The sequence below is a fragment of the Panthera leo genome, chromosome E3 (genome assembly GCF_018350215.1).
Source record: "Panthera leo isolate Ple1 chromosome E3, P.leo_Ple1_pat1.1, whole genome shotgun sequence".
Classification (NCBI taxonomy): Eukaryota; Metazoa; Chordata; class Mammalia; order Carnivora; family Felidae; genus Panthera; species Panthera leo.
The window spans coordinates 24,138,753-24,155,349 of NC_056694.1; the positions used below are offsets into that span (position 1 = coordinate 24,138,753).

The 16,597-nt window shown below is 41.4% G+C and overlaps 2 protein-coding genes across 8 annotated transcripts in view; both read right to left on the reverse strand.

Moving 5' to 3' along the window:
- Nucleotides 1-8,116, reverse strand: part of LOC122209458 — a 40,571-nt gene extending 32,455 nt beyond the window's left edge. The window contains exons 1-2 of the mRNA XM_042921329.1: nt 7,778-8,116; nt 227-365 (exon numbers count right to left, since the gene is read on the reverse strand). Coding sequence (XP_042777263.1) covers nt 227-365; nt 7,778-8,116 — 478 coding nt within the window. The remainder of the gene's footprint in view (nt 1-226; nt 366-7,777) is intronic.
- Nucleotides 8,117-10,447: 2,331 nt separating this feature from the next.
- Nucleotides 10,448-16,597, reverse strand: part of LOC122209881 (phospholipid-transporting ATPase ABCA3-like) — a 175,864-nt gene continuing 169,714 nt past the window's right edge. For 4 of the 7 annotated variants that reach the window (XM_042922159.1, XM_042922164.1, XM_042922163.1 and 1 more), the window contains 2 exons: nt 12,105-12,178; nt 11,476-11,707 (listed from right to left, as the gene is read on the reverse strand). In XM_042922159.1, the coding sequence (XP_042778093.1) occupies nt 11,567-11,707; nt 12,105-12,178 (215 nt within the window). In that variant the 3' untranslated portion in view covers nt 11,476-11,566. Of the gene's footprint in view, nt 10,714-11,475; nt 11,708-12,104; nt 12,179-16,597 lie in introns of those variants that run through there. The other 3 variants (XM_042922162.1, XM_042922161.1, XM_042922160.1) reach the window with 3 other exon arrangements.

A 16,597-nucleotide genomic window follows, 5' to 3' on the forward strand; every position in this document is an offset into this window, starting at 1 on the left:
ACCCCAAGAGTCTGGGAGGAAAAGAGACTGAGTCGCTGCCAGGGATACACCGGGACAATCTGATGGGCCAGAGGTGTATGGCTGTGAACTGGGAGAGATTAAAGGAATGGAGGGGAGGGATCCTCTTCTGTGGACAGACAAAGGGAAGAGAAAGAGCAACTTGGGAAGCATAGGACTGTATCTGGACAAGAGGAAAACCTTGGACTGGGATGGGGAAAGATCCAACCTGTAACTGCTGGGCTTTCTCCAGACTGGGGCCGGCTGCCCTGTTCGTGCACCTGAAGAGGAGGGGAGTCAGCCTTCGGCTCGGTGGCTAGGTCAGGGGTGCAGTCTGCAGTAGGAAAAAGGGATCCCCTCCTGGAATGCTGCAGGACAGGACAAAGCCTGTCCAGGGATCACATATCGGGTGGAGTGGAGCTGCGCTTCCCAATACTGGGGCGTGCCGAGCAGGAGTTTGAATCCCACCCAGCAAGCGCCAGGGTGTGGGAGTTAGCAGAGTGAGACAGACCACCTCGTCTGTACCTGTGGCACAGTGAGGATGGCTCTAACGAGGTGATTTGGGACACTGGGTCTGTGGAAGAGAGACTGGGGAGGAGGGAGTCACCATTTTTATCCCCACCACCTCAGGGATCAGTCGGGGGCCTCAGGGATCAGTCGGTGGGGCCCACAGTGGAGGTGGGACCCACCTACACCAAACCATGCCCCTCTGTGCTGGGTAACTGGGTATCTACTGGGGTAGGAGAGATGCTGAGGAACAGATGGCCTCCTCCTCCAGACTAGCGCTGCTGCATGGCCTGGATTAATTCTTGGACAATTCTCGTTATATAGATATATTCTTCCTTCTTTTTCTTCTTATCTCTTCCCTCTTCTAGTCTGGTTACTCTGGTTGTTGGTTTGTTTAAACAGACATATTTAATCCATTCTCTTGACACATGTTCTACACCTCCTTCTTTCCTTTCACTCTCTCTGGAATAATTAAGCTGTATAGTTTGTCTGTGAAACTTTATCTTCTTTTCTTTTCCCTCCTGCCTCCTTCTCTCTCTCCCTCTTTCCCTCTCCCTCCCCCCCTCTCTCTCTGGATTAGGCCATTTAGTCTCTCTGCTTGGTCAATGTTTACTTTTTCTTTTTCCCCAGCCCCTGTCCTTTCTCTCTTAGTATGTGCTCTTCGATCAGGACCGTCTCCACCCTGATCTTTACTTCTGGCTGGTGTTTGTGGTTTTTGTCTTTTTTTCTTATTTTCAAATTTGTGTGTTTGTGTGTTTTTGTTTTCTGTTTGTTTGTTTGTTTTCCTTTCCAGGGCTACTTCAAGGAACAAATCAAAGCACACCTGGTGGAGGGTCCAAAAAATCACTGCCAGTAGGGAAATAAAATAACCAAAGTCACAACAGAGAGCAAGTAACACTCTCCAAAAAACACTGCTTGAAGGGCCAGACCCTGGACAGTGTATGACTGCCCCCCTTTAATACAGCAGTGCTTACAGGTGCAGAGCACATAACAAGCTTTTAAAATGCATAAGGGACAGAAAACTAGCCAAAATGACAAAATGGAATAATTCTCCACAAAAGAAATTCCAGGAAGAAGTGACAGCTAAAGAACTGATCAAAAGAGATATAAGGAATATAACTGAACAAGAATTTAGAATAATAGTCATAAGATTAATCACTAGGCTTGAGAAAAGCACAGAAGACAGCAGAGAATCTATTGCTGCAGAGATCAAGGAACTAAAAAATAGTCACGATGAATTAAAAAATGCTATAAATGAGGTGCAAACTAAAATGGAGGTGGTCACAGCATGGACTGAAGAGGCAGTGGGGAGAAGAGGTGGATTAGAAGATAAAATTATGGAAAAAGAGGAAGCTGAGAAAAAGAGAGTGAAAAAAATTCTGGATCATGAGGGGAGAATTAGAGAACGAAGGGATTCAATGAAACAGAACAATATCCATATCATAGGAGTTCCAGAAGAAGAAGGAGAGAGAGAAAGGGGCTGAAGATGTACTTGAACAAATCATAGCTGAGAACTTCCCCAATCTGGGGAAGGAAACAGACATTGAAATCCAAGAGGCACAGGGGCGCCTGGGTGGCTCAGTCCATTAAACATCCAACTTTAGCTCAGGCCATGATCTCACAGAGGATTTTTTTTAAATCATAAGAGATTACATGTATAACTTTATGCAAATATTTTAAAATCTATTTGAATGGAAAATTTCCTAGAAAAATACAATATACCAAAATTTATCCTTTTGGAGATATAAAACAGTCCAATTTTCATCGAAGAAACACAAATAGTATCAAAGAAATGCTCCATCATGGCATAGGGAAATTCTGTCAAACCTTCAAATATCAGACAATTCCAATACTACTTAAACTTTCAAGAGCATATAAAGTAAATGACCAAATTATTTTTAGAAAGCAAACCTATCTAACAAAGACTACCTCCCAAAAAAACCCCACTAATTCCACTCACATATCAATGCAAAAATTCTGAATAGAATACTACCAAACATAATTACATTAAAAAAAATTAACACTCTAAGCAGGTGGAATTTATTCCAGGAACAGAAAGGTGGTTCAATATTAGAAAATCTATCATGTAATTCACCATATTAATATATCTCAGGGGGGAAAAATCTTACAATCACCTCCTTGAAAAGGCCTCTGACAAAATTTAACTTCTGTTCCTGATTAAAACCACTAAACACGAATAGGAATTCATGAATATGTTCTAACACAGTAAACTGTATACACAAAGAATGATGGCCAGTGTACTCACTACGGTTTCACAATGTATTAAGGATATTAGACAATGAAATCAGACAAGAGAAAACAAAAGTAAAACTATCAAGCAGATATAATTGCTTGACCTAAAAGAATCAGAGTGAAAAGAAAAAATTAAATCTTCTTAAATTTTAATAGTATATAAAATTTTACTTAATTTGTAGTAATATATAAAATTAATGTAAAAACCAGTAACTTTCACATACACAGTTCTTATAAACAGAAAACTTATTACAAGGCATAAAAGAAGAGAATATTCCAGTTTATAATGGTAACAAAAAGACAAAATACTTAGAAACAAATATAACAACAAATGTGCGATTTTAATGAGGAAAACTTTAAAGCCCTCTTGTAAAACTCAGAAATTGATTTGAACAGTTGGAAAAATATTCCTTGTTCTTAAATAGGATGATATAAAATAAATATATCATTCTTCTCCCAAGTCAGTATGTGTTTAATGTTGTCTCACTGAAAATAATAACCAGTAAGTTTCTTTTTCATTCTAAAGTTTATGTGGAAAGGTAAGAAAAAACAGCTAGGAAAACACTGGAAAATAAGATTAATGAGGTGAAGTTCAGCTCTACCAGATGTTAAAACATTCTATAAAGTCTACTTAAAAATGGGTGGTACTAGTAAAATAATTGAAAGTCAGAAAAATGGAACAGAATAGAAAGTCAAGAAATAAACCAAAACACATACAGAAATTCAGGATATGCTGTAAGTGACAATGAATTCACTGGGCAAAAGATGTCTTTTTAATAAATGTTGCTAGAACAAAATAATATTCATTTGGAAAAGGTAAAATGTGGAAATGGGAAAAGTCTCCATGAAATCAAAATCCACTAGCAATACAAGTTTCATATTATAATATATATATAAAAAAAGTAAGTGTTGTGCAGTAAATAGTAACGTGAGCCAAGTTAAAAGACAAATGACAAACTGAGGAAACTAGCAATGCATATGACAGGCAAAGGGCTCATCTCTCTAAAATATAGAGTTCTTCAAATGGAAGGGGGGAAATAAGCACCACAAAGATAGGGGGGGGAAAAAAGAAACAACCCTGTGTGGTATTGGTGAAGAGATAAAAACTACGATCAACGACACAGAATAGGATCCAGAAATAGATTCACATAAACATGGTCAATTATTTCCCACAAATTACCAAAGGAATTCAATGGGTAAAGAAAAGACTTCAAACAATGGTGCTGGGACAAGTGAATATGTGAATGGGAAAAAAAATGAGCACTGACCTTACCTCAAAAATGAACCCCAAATATATGACAGATCTAAATTAAAAGTCTAAAAATATAAAACTTTCAAAGGAAACAGAAGAAAATCCTCATAACCTGGTATATGAAGATTTCTTACTTAACACCCAAAGTATGAGGCACAAAAGAAAATGTAACTGGATGTAAGCAATATAAAAAACTTTTACTCTTCAAAAGACATTGCTGAAAAAAACCAAAAAGCCAGCCAGAAAAAGGAAATATTCATAATACATGTATCTGATAAAGATCTTCTATCTAGAATACATAAAAAATTCATATAAAATTTTAGGAACAGAAAACAGAGCAGTACTCTAGTTATGGGAGGATGTGACAAAGGGGTACTGGGGAAAAGAGCCAGACACAAATGTACAGCCCACATGATTCCATTAAGATGGTACCCAGAATAGGCAAAATCCTATCAAGGGTTAGGGTGAGCAGGGTGAGTGGTGGTCAAAAACAAAGGGGCAGGAGGATATTCTCTGTTGTGATACAAATAGTCTGTGTCTTCACAGAGGTATGCATTTTTCAAAACCGATCAAATTGTCACTCAAAATCTGGGCATTCCATCTTATGTAAATTATACTTCAAGCGAAACACATTTTAAATTTTTTTTTTTCAACATTTTTTATTTATTTTTGGGACAGAGAGAGACAGAGCATGAACGGGGGAGGGGCAGAGAGAGAGGGAGACACAGAATCGGAAACAGGCTCCAGGCTCCGAGCCATCAGCCCAGAGCCTGACGCGGGGCTCGAACTCACGGACCGCGAGATCGTGACCTGGCTGAAGTCGGACGCTTAACCGACTGCGCCACCCAGGCGCCCCCGAAACACATTTTAAAGATCATTGTAGCTCCTATTCATTGAACACAAAGGGTAAAAAACCAAAAAACAAAAAACCAATCTTTAGCTTTAAGAATGTGACAAGACACCTTCGACAGCCCTATAGTAGGGATAGTGTAATTTTCTTTTGGGTCTCAAACAACATGAAGCCTGGTGCACTGCGCATTATTTATATAAAGATTACAATTCTCAATATAAGACTAACCTCACTCAAAATGGCATGGCAGGTGTTCTGTCTATATGGCAATGGTATAACATCAACTTATAATTCATACAACCTTCTAACTCTGCAATAGTGCCATTCTTCAATTTTTCATTAGGAGGGAGGGCTTCACCTCAGGGTAAATATTACTCCTCACTGATTGATAAAAGACACTCAATATATGTCTGCTACATTAATAATAAAGGAGTTTATGCCAATCAAAGTCTTAAAGAGAAAAAAAAACTACAGAAACAAAGTTCCAAAAGCAAACCATAGCAAAACAAAGATTCATACCAAAAAAAAAAAAAAATGATCATTCACCAGAACACTGGAAATAGTAAGATAAAATGAAAACAGAATGATTGCATAAATAATGGCAATCCCTTCAGTGAAATTTTATTTCATCTGTTTTAAAGAGGATACATTTCATGAGAGGATAATATATCATGAAAGGGGGAAAGATGAAAAACATTCTACGTGATATAAATACTTTTTAAAAAAAAACATATATGTTAGTTTATGTATAAAGAAGAAAAATGACAGAATAAACAAATGTGTTGACAGTACTTGTCTCTCAGGCGGTGGAATATAGGAGATTTACACATTCTATAATTTGTTATGCCTTTAAGATTTGAATTCTACACAATTCACCTGTACTATTGTTCTAATTGCTTCTTCAGATGTTGGGGGTAAAAATCTGTGAAGAAAGAACTACCTGATGTAATAGCTGACCCAAGAACTTTTTTCTCTTGCTCTTATAGTGAATAATATTTTGATATATTAACCATAAGTTTGCACTTTAGTACAATCTTAGTATTGAAGTACTACATTCCCAATTTTTTTTTTTTTTTTTTTTTGTCTCAAAGAAGAGTGAGGAACATCTAAGCCTAAAAGGACAAAGTCTAATTTTTACCATTTATCCTTTCTAGGGTAACTCATGTGATTTGGAATTATACACAAAGAGGGAGTACAAATCTTCTTAAAAACCTGTCATTCCACCTCCTTCACTACCTCCAAGACAGATTTGGGAGAACCTTCAGGAAGAAGAGTCTAAAAGAGCCTGGCCAGCAATCAGTTCACCCACAATATCCTGGCCCTAAATACTAATTTCACTACCACTCTTGTCCTCCCCAAAGCTGGATGTAACACTGGGGTGGGAGGGAAAAGAAGAGGACGTAGAAGAGGCACAAACCTAGTATGTCTGAAAAGTTTTAGGGCAGTCTATTGATGTGTGGGTTCCAAAAACACAATTAAATGGAGTTACTGAAAATCAAGCTATTACATTGCTTACAGTGCTGATTTCTTAAAATGAGATTTTTAGTCACTATACTTACTTCATTTACTTTTCTTAAAAGTACTTAGCTGTTCTTTTTTTTTTAATATATAATGTTTTTAATTTATTTTTGAGACAGAGAGAGACAGAGCATGAGCAGGGCAGGGGCAAGAGAGAGGGAGACACAGAATCCGAAGCAGGCTCCAGACTCTGAGCTGTCAGCACAGAGCCCAACGTGGGGCTTGAACTCACAGACGGCGAGATCATGAACTGAGCCGAAGTCGGACACTCAACCGAGTGAGCCACCCAGGCGCCCCATGAACTGTTCTGAGTGAAATATAGCAGCTTTCTTAACTCTGCTAATACAGAGGCATCTTTCCTTTTAAATCTTCTGCCTACTTTGCATCCAATGAGGTGACCAAGATGGCCTGCCTGTTACTCTGAGCTGGACCAACGTTTAGAAAGGCTCTTCTGGCTCTAGGTCCTAACCACCCTTTTCTTTGAACATGTGCTTTAGAAAACTTGTAATTATACATCCTTTCTCTGTTTAAAATACAGATAACCCTTTTTTACAAGCCTCTTTCCTGTTTTACAACCCCAAACTGCCTTTCTGAAGGACCTGGAGGTCATCCTTTGACACGTAATCCTCAAGGAAGATAACACCCCTATTCCCAGTCTCTGTGCGCGGGGGGGGGGGAGCTAGCTTCCAACAGGCACCAATCAGCAGACACAGATGGCCTCATCAGAGAACCACATGGGCAAACTCAGGAAGCTACTCAAGGTGTTCTCCTGGTCAACCTTCCCTCCAACTTTTCCAACTTTCCCACTGTCTCACCTCAGTCCACAAACACCTTCCCACCCTTTGTTTCAGCAGAGCTGAGCTCAGACTGAGTTCTGGCCTCTCTTCCCTGCTCCGGTAGCCTCGCATAAAGTCTTCCTTGCCTGTTTTACTTCGTCCAGTGCAATTTTTGCTTTGACAGAAGAAAACTAAGACAACGTGAGCTTCCTGCAGCACTTAACTTCCATACCCCTTCTCTCTATTTATTGAACACTTACTGTGTTCTGTCCGTTGAAATAGTCTAGTCACCCTGAGAGATGGGTACGCGTAATATCCAGGTTCTTTCAGACAAGGAAACCCAAGCCTTGTGAAGTCAAAGTTTACCTTGGGTCATTGCTATAATCTGACTGTCTGGGTCCTCCCCTCCTCCCCAGATTCTTATGTGGAAATCCAAACCCGGATGTGATGGTATCAGGATGAGGGACATTGGGCACGTGATTAGGCCATGAGGATGGAGCCCCGATGAATGGGATTGGTGCCCATATTATAAGACAGGGCCCCAGAGAGCTCCCCTGCTTCTTCCACCATGTGAAGGACACAGTGACAAGATGCCTGTCTATGCATCAGAAATCAGGCTCTCACCACACACTGAATCTCACGGAGCTCTGAGCTGAGACTTCCCAGCCTCCAGAACTGTGAGAAATACATTTGGGTGGCCCAGCCCACGATAGGTATTCCATTACAGCAGCCCCAGCTGACTGGGACAGTCACACAGCAAGTCAATTCTGGACACCCAGCCCTAGACGCAAAACATGTGCCTCCGGACCCCTGGCTTTCAAATCTGAAGGCAACCAAAATAAAATTCTGTTTGTTTAATGTGTTCCCATTAGCTTCTCTGTGTGTCTTGGGGTCCAGAGAAGTGTCTCCTACTTCATGTGCTTGTTTTGGCACTTTCTCCTCCCTGGGAAGTCCGGGATGCATTCCCCAGAGCAGGGGCACTTGGAGAGGAAAAGGAAGGGAGTGAGGTCCAGTGAGGGACATGCAAAACTACAGGATGGAGGGTCAACGCTGGGTGTGGCGGCGAGCGGCGAGCGACATTAGACAGCGAGGTACGGGGAATATTATATATGTTACATACAACGGGCTTTGGAGGGGGCAGAAAGGGTTGTGGACGGTTTTAGTGTATTGGGGCTTTTGGGGGTGTTGGGGGGTTCGCACTTTCCAGCTCTGCACTCAACAGTGCGGCCAGGGGGTGGGCCTCCGGGGAAGTCCAGGAGGCCCACCCTCCGCCTCCCCGGGGGAATCTGGGGAGAAGACACCACCAGGGCGGGGTGGTCCCATACTCACCGCTCGGGCCTCGAAACCGCCACTACTACACCTGCGCCTCCGCCGCTGAGGGACGCGGGTCACCGGGCGCGGCGCCTCCTCCCAACGCCTCCGCCAACCGCCCAGCTGCCTGCCGGCCCCGCGAGCAGGTCAGCGGCCATGGACCCTTCCTCGCGCATGCGCGCACGCCTCCACTCCCTAGCCTGCCCCCTCCTCCCTGCAGCCCCGGCGCCGTCCCCCTTCGCCACCTGGCCCGCACGCGCCTCCCTGCCCCCTGCGCGCACTGGACCCTCCTCCCGGGACCCCTTAGAGCGTGGGGCCCCACCCAGCACTGCCCGAGGCCCCCAGACCCTCAGGGTCCTACCTCGGGGCCCGTGCGCTTGCCCCCAGGCTCTCTGCCTCTAGACCCCTCTGGACCACCCCACCACCCTCCAGCTCTCGCGGGCTCCCCTCTCCCTCAAGTGTCATGGTCACCTCAGCGGGCCAGTAGCTCGTGGCAGGAAGTTGGGAGAGATTCAGTGGCCGCCCTCTAGGATCTGTGGGCGGCAGCAGAGAACTTGCAGAGGTTCCCCCGCTCGGGGGCCCGCAAGCCTGCTGCAGGGGCCACTCGCAGCCCCCGACGTGGGGCGACTCTGGCGTAAGGCGCGCGGTCCTCGAGTCCAGCTCCCCAGCGAGCGCCGCCTGCGCCTCGACACGTGGGCGCTCAGCGCGTTGTGACTCCCACGGCGTCCTCTCCACGCGCTTCCCCGACCCGCCAGCCACTCAGGGGGCCCCACGTCCCGACCTCTCTCCTGCTCCACAGATTCGTCAGTGGTCGCTTCTCTTGGCGGACCCCACCCCAATACCCACCTTCGGTGTAGCTTAAGCGTTGCCAGGCAGGTTCTGACTTCTGCCAGAGGCAAATCTCTTCCCTACCCCGCCAGGGATCGGGTTCTGGCCTCCAGGCAGCAAATGGAATTGGGTTCTTGAACTGTCAGGTTAAGCTTGGTCAGGAGAGGGTGCTGGCGGGACGCTACAGGACCAAAGGCTGCTGCTCCAGGTTCAGGTGTTTTCTCTTGATTGTTGCTCTCCCCTTGCTGCCAGCAGCAGGTGTGGAGGACATTTCTGGGCATTCACCTCCCCCGACCCCCATTAACCGTGGATTCTCAGTGACTCCGGCAGGTGCCCCTGCCTAGCACCAGCCTGCCAACAACCACAGAGAAGAGTTTCCTGCTTGCTAGATCCAGCCACAGTTCCTTGCTGGCTAGCCTAGGCAGCCTGTAACTATGGGGTGTTTCCTGCTTGCTCAGCAGGTGTGGAACAGCCTTGACCCAGGGCCAAGAAACTTCTCCACCATCAAGTGAGCCCCAAGTTCACCTTCTCCAAGAATATCTGAATCCCAGCCTTGGGGAAGGGTCCTCTTCCAAGTTTGTTTCTTCCTTGGATATTTTCCCTCATCCATAGTGTATCCTTTAGAGTTCCCTGTACCTCCTATAGCTAACCCCCTGCTATAATTAATCATTCTTTTAACTTTCCCTGTTCAAATTGCTGTGTGGTTTCCTGACTCCAAGTGGGGATACTGACGAATGCTCCTGCTTACTTGCTTGGTGACCCTCGGTAAATCCCTTAACCCCTCTGCGTCTCCCATGTACAGTGAGGATAATAATAGCTGCAATACCTAGCCCAGAGTTTTGTAGCGGGATTAAATAATGCAATGCCTGTAAAGTGCTTAGTAGAGGAACTGACATAATTTGTTCGTTTCTTGCTGGAAGATAAGAGGTGAACTGGATCATAGGGACAGTGAAGAGACCACCACACTCAAGGGATTTTAAAAAGAGTCATTAATGATGCCAACTGTGAGACTAGATGCAAGTAAGACCTTAATAAAATGAGTTCCCCCTCCTCTTTTAAAGTTTGCCAGCCTGCAAATTTTGCAATTACTGAAATCACTGGTGATGTATGGCACGTATGGGAGTGGAACCCACAGAAAGTTATACCTAAAAACAATTAGCTTTTGGGTATAATTTTATTACTCACAACTATCCAACTAAGAATATATAAACCTTGAACAAACCATCCTAAAGTAGAGCAGCTTCATGGATTCTTTCTATCTTGCAACTGGACAACAATCATCTCTTGTCTGCTCATCTGCCCATGAATCTTGAGAGTTACTAGATTTCTCACATGGCTTATGGGGGACTCCATGTGGCCAAACAAGAATCTGAGGAAGAGCTCTGTATATCATTCTTTACTTCATTTCTTCTTCTTTTCTTCTTAATCAGAGGTGGGACAAGAATAGAAAAGAAAATAGTATTTTTTAAATAATGGTTTTGCTTTCTGTTCTTGGACTCTAAATGTTATGGTACAAAGATTCTCTTGCAAATGAAGGATCTTGGTTTGAGTTTTGGAAATAATAACCCAACACACCCCTACCCCTTAAAGTTTGATACTGATTTTAATTAGATCCTTTTTGGTATAAAATTGTGTGTGGGTGAGGGGTGCCTAGGTGGCTCAGTGAGTTAAGTCTCTGACTCTTGATTGTGGCTCGGGTCATGATTTCATGGTCATGAGACTGAGCCCCACATCTGACTCCGCACTGGGCATGGAGACTGCTTAAGATTCCCTCTCCCTCTCCCTTTGCCCTCAAAAAAAAGTGTGTGTGTGTGTGTGTGTGTGTGTGTGTGTCTTTGTGTGTGTGTATCCATGGGAAAAATGGTTTGATACATGCTTAATGTTCCTCTTAACCACAACTCAAGTACTGAAACAATCCTTTTGCTTTTCAAGCTGTCCCATTTGACAGCACCATTATTTTTGGATGTTTCTGTTTAAACATTCAGGATGCTCAAGAATATGTCCTTTTCCTACCCTGATTAATGCTGCTCTTTTGTATTTCTAGGAAAACAAACATTTCACCAAATGTCTTTAGATTTGCACATGCTGGATACACAAGCCACCCATGTAAATTTACAGAAGAGTGACATATGTATGTTATTCTTTGGAGGACTCTTTATTATGTAAATACATTTATGCCAAGATATACACACCCATAGTAATGCCCCTCTATGTGTCCAGTTATAGACATAGTAGTCTAAGGAAGACATAAGGGTCACTGTTTGGGAGTAAATCTCATGGTACCTTTTCTTGATAATCACCTTCTGTGTTCTCTGGGTTAGCAAAGATCAGGAAGACTTGTTCCAGTGTTATCTGACTGATGGAGTAGTCTTCTAAATTGAATTTCTCTTTAGCTTCCTCCAAAATACCAAACACCTTTAGCAACAACAGCAGTAAAAAAGTGCAGTTACCATTGCAGGCCCCTCCTCCAGCCTCCAACCCAGCTGAGTATCTCCTGCCCGTCCTCCAACTCCTGCCAAGTTCATGTTGGAGGACAAAAGGGGAAGATGAGAAAATGAACAGATAATTGAGAACCTGCAAGGAAGCACTTCTCTGTCCCTATTATCTTGTTAGACATGACAAATAATGGGATTTAAGAAAGAAAAATCAATTAAACTCTAGGGGCCTTTGAAAAATAACATACTTTAGGGAATTTTTCTGCTCCTCATACAATGTCAGCCTCCCATTACATATGCTTGGATATCAGATACTTCCCCCATCAGGAGCGCTTTCTTAACATGTAATGTTAGAAGAGCATGGTTTCTACATTCACCTTTCCCCAGCTGTTGTCCTTGCTGGGAATGTAGTAGTTTAGGATCCCTTGATTCTCATGCTTTAATACACTACCTAAGAAATGAAAGCAAGATAGATAATCTTAACATACCATTTTTAATTTCCAAAATATTGCTATATCAACTTCATTATACACAATTGTTAATACAAAAAAATGACATGGTCAAATAACCCACTCTCTTTGGTACACATGACATGGTTAATTCCTTTCAGATTTATTCCTGATGAATAGCCTTATTGTGTGGAGTTCATAGCAATTACTAAAGGTATGCTTTCAGGTACAGTAAAGTTGTCAGCTCACATGCCCCATGTTCAAAACCTGAGCCTCCTCAAATTCTAATGTTACAACAAGACTTTATTCCTGAACATAGTGCTGAGAATATGATGAGCTGGCTGGATTTTCACTCTGGTTGTGTGGATATGTATGCATGTACAGTGTGCTTGGTGGGGAGGAGAGGAGGACAATGCCTCCTCACTATTCGCATGATCACATGCCCCATGAAAGACAAAATCATACCTATAGATTACCAAAGTCAGCCTGTATGTTCTGTGTGTTCTTACCCACTGGTGGAATGACAGGGAAAAGGGTGGTATCCATTTCTAATGGGAACAAACATATTTATGCTCATCAGTGCACATTTGCAGGTTGATGAAAATTGGATTAACTGGGTTCAAAATGTTTTAAAGTAAAAAATACGTGTTCATAATGGTGAGATTTTTTAATGCGAATTTTAATGCATGTATTGTCTCCATGGTCATGTACAGCTCTTTTTTGTGTGTGAAATATTTGAAACATGGAGTTTAATGAATTACTCAAAGCAAACACTGGTGAAATCATCTCATTTAGGCCAAGTAATAGTAACACAGAAACTCCCATGTGCCACTTCTCAGCCTCTATCCCCCATAAAAAGTCACCAATACCTTCATTGTTATTGTGGATATTTCCTTTCCTAAGTGTTTTTGCCTGTGCATACACCTCTAAAAATTGAGGTAGAGTTTTCCTACCTTTGAAGCTTATGTGAATGGAATCATCTGATATATATTTTTTCTTTCTGCTTCTTTCACTAAATGTTGTGAGATTCATTCATGTGGTTGCATATAGCTATAATTCATTTTCCTCTGTAAATAGTAATCCGGTATATGAATATTCCACAGTTTGTTTTCCATTAGGCTACTGATAGACATACAGGTTGTCTGACTATTGTGAATATTGCCAACTTAAGTATTATTTTACTTATCTCCTTGTTACAGGTGGATGCAAGTATCTAAAGTGTAGATGTAGGTAGAATTGTTGGGCCATAGCTTTTTTAAAAACTGGAAAGAGTGTCACTCGCACTCTTCCTACAAGAAAGCTGGAAAAATTGCAAATAATGTTTTTTCTTGAACCCATCAGTTTTTTGATAGGGCAAACTCAGAGCAACCTGTGTCTGGGGAGAGACAGGCATCTACAGAGAGGATTAGGGCCAGAGCATTTGTTTGTGCAAGGCAGACACTGCCAGATGATAGAAGCTGAATTTAAAGAATGTAATAAGTAGCTAAAGATAAGTGTGGGATAGCAAGAGAATTAAGAAGCCCACTCTTTTATTTTTAACTTCTCTGATTTAGTTTTTTTTTAGTAGTGCTTCTTACACACATTAGAGAACTGGATTTTGCTTATGAGCCAAGCTGAATTTTTTTTTTCATTTCATGCAGGAGTTAAGTCTATTTATATATGCTGAAAGCAACAGTATGTTTAATTGTGGTCCTCCTATATAATTTTTAAAATTATATATACATATATACAGATAAATGCATAACTATAAATACAAATGTAAATATACAAAATACATGTGTGTATGTACTTCACCTTGTGGTTGGTTCTTTTTATTCTTACTGTTATATGGGTGATATATTTTGTCCTTATGGTTAACTTCATACTAATGTCTTTTCCTAATACCCATAAATAGTCCCTTCTTTTCAAGACAGTGGTATAAACATTCTGTGCTCACCAGTAGTTCCTATGCAGAAACTTCTCCAATCATTCCTTAGTCAATACAAAATTTTTGTTTGTATAGTCTTCAGGGAGAACCACTGGGGACAATATCTCCTGAATACCTATTTGTTTATAACTCTTTTTGAAATTTATTCTTGAAGATCATTTTGGCTGCATGTGAAAACTACAGGTTGTATATTTCTTAGCATAAAATGTTTTATCACAAAGCCTGAGATCAATCTAATTTTCTTTCCCTTATAAACTTTCCTTCTTTCCCTTATCTTTTTATCTGGAATCCAAAGGTCAACCACCTTTATTATTAAAATACAATAGTTACATTGGAATACTCCTTGGTGTTGATGATATTGAGTCAATTTTTCAGGTTGTCCTTTTAGTAAGCAGGTTTGTCTCATCTTAGGAAATTTTCTTGAATGATAGTTTTTAGTATTTATTCCATTTTATGGCTTTCCTTTTCTTCTTTGTGGACTAATTTCATATTGTGTTGGATGGTCCTTGCCTTGCCTCTCTCTTACTTTCACATGCTTAACTATGTTTCTGTTTGATGGTTTTCTGTTTTTCTCCTTTCCAATACCGTTCCCTTGTGCTTTCTGTGTGGTTTATTTGCTCTTGATAGTTAAGTATTTCTGAAATATTTACTTAAAGTATTCTCTCCAGTGAGGTCAGCTGTCTTTATATATCCCCTTGTTGTCTAGCCATCTAATCTTCTTGCCCTTTCAATTCTAATTTAGGATTTTCTTACATACCATCTATTCCCTTCTTAATTCTGTAAGCTCATATTGAAATATTAGATACTAGTTTCATCTACTTTGAAGCCTTACAGCTCTGCGGTTCTTTCAATCTCTGTAGGTTATTTTCTTTTATCCTCTTTTATGATATTTTTCTGTGGGATTCAATTTTAATCTTTTCAATCATTTATATTTAAATGAGGTTAATTTTCTTATAGCTTTAGTAGGTGTTTCCTATGTAGAAGGTAGGGCATGACAGAATATTTTCTTAGCTTTAGAGTCCTCTTTTGAAGGGTTCCTTCCAAGAGTCTTCTGGGATTTATCAAGTAGACCTTCCTCTGGTACTCTCTGATATCTGCCTCCTGTGGGTCTCTCCACTCCAAGCTTAAATTTGAGATCCTTTCCTCCAGAAAGGATATCTGCTTGCTTCTACTTGGAATCAGAGGATGCTACTTTGATGAGGGAGCTTGGGGCAAGCTGAGGGCAAAATGCAGGCTGGCATCCCCTGCTCCCCCCTCCCCCAACAAGTGGAATATGTGTGATATTCCTTGGACACTCCCGGTTACCCAAAAACAAAGGAAAGGGGTTTAAGTGCTTGCCACAGTAATATGGGAAACTAAGGCAAATGAAAAATTAAGTTCCTTTACTGCTTGTAGCCCATTGACAAGTCCTTGAAACAGAGTGACCTCCTTCTAGGAGCTTAGGTGCCTCGATGATGACAGTTTGCTGGGGCAAAAGAGAACATTAGCTTAACATTATCCCAACCTTAAGGATCCTGAAAGTCTACTTCCTTTATCTCAACTGCCCCAAGATATATGCTGACAATCATACTCCAAGCTTACGGCCCCCGATATACTTCTGAAGGGTCTCAAAACTGAGGTTTTGTTAAATGGTAATAAATGATGTTTCCCTAGCAACAGCTAGCCCCTCAAGGTCCTGGAAACCTTGCTTCCAAAATTCTTTCAGAGACTTACTCTATCCCTGACCCCCTCTCAACCTGAGGGTGTATAATGAGTTACCCATCAGGACTCCAGTGCAGCTCTTTCTGCCCATGGGTTCTGTCCCCATGCTTTAATGAAATCACCTTTTTGCACCAAAGATGTCTTCAAGAAGTTTTTCTTGGCCATTGGATCCAGACCCCATGAACCAAAACTTCATCATAACTGACCAACCCACTTGTGGCTGTCTCTGGATGAGCTTCCCAACCCTGACAAGGGTCCAGAGCTTCATCAATGATCCCAGTGCCAAGATGGCACTTGCTTCCACAATTCGCATTTTCTAACTGCTCACTGTTTCTTTTATTTGTTTTGTCCTTTTTTCTTATTTTCTGGTTGTTAAAATTTTTTTCCCAATTTTGTTTGTAAGACAATTATTGTATTTAAGATGTATTTGTTTAAATTTTTACCAATTTCTAGGTTATTTTACCAGGAGCACTTTTCAGAATATACAAGCTAACATACTGTAGAAATCATCTTTGCCTTAAAAAAACCACATGGTCATTTACATTTACTCAGGATTAGGCAGAAACATTTACCCTAGATATCTGATTATTGTGGCAAATCCTCTTTAGAGTATACATTCTAGATGACTTTTGCTTGCAATATTTATTTATTCTTTTTAAAAATCAAAATTTAGGTATAGATGCCATGTCAATTCCTTTTTGATTCTGTCATATTTGAATAGGTATTTGCTCTAGCATAATGTAAGAAAGAACAGGGCAACAACCACCTTACAGTTGAGAAAATGCCTCAAACC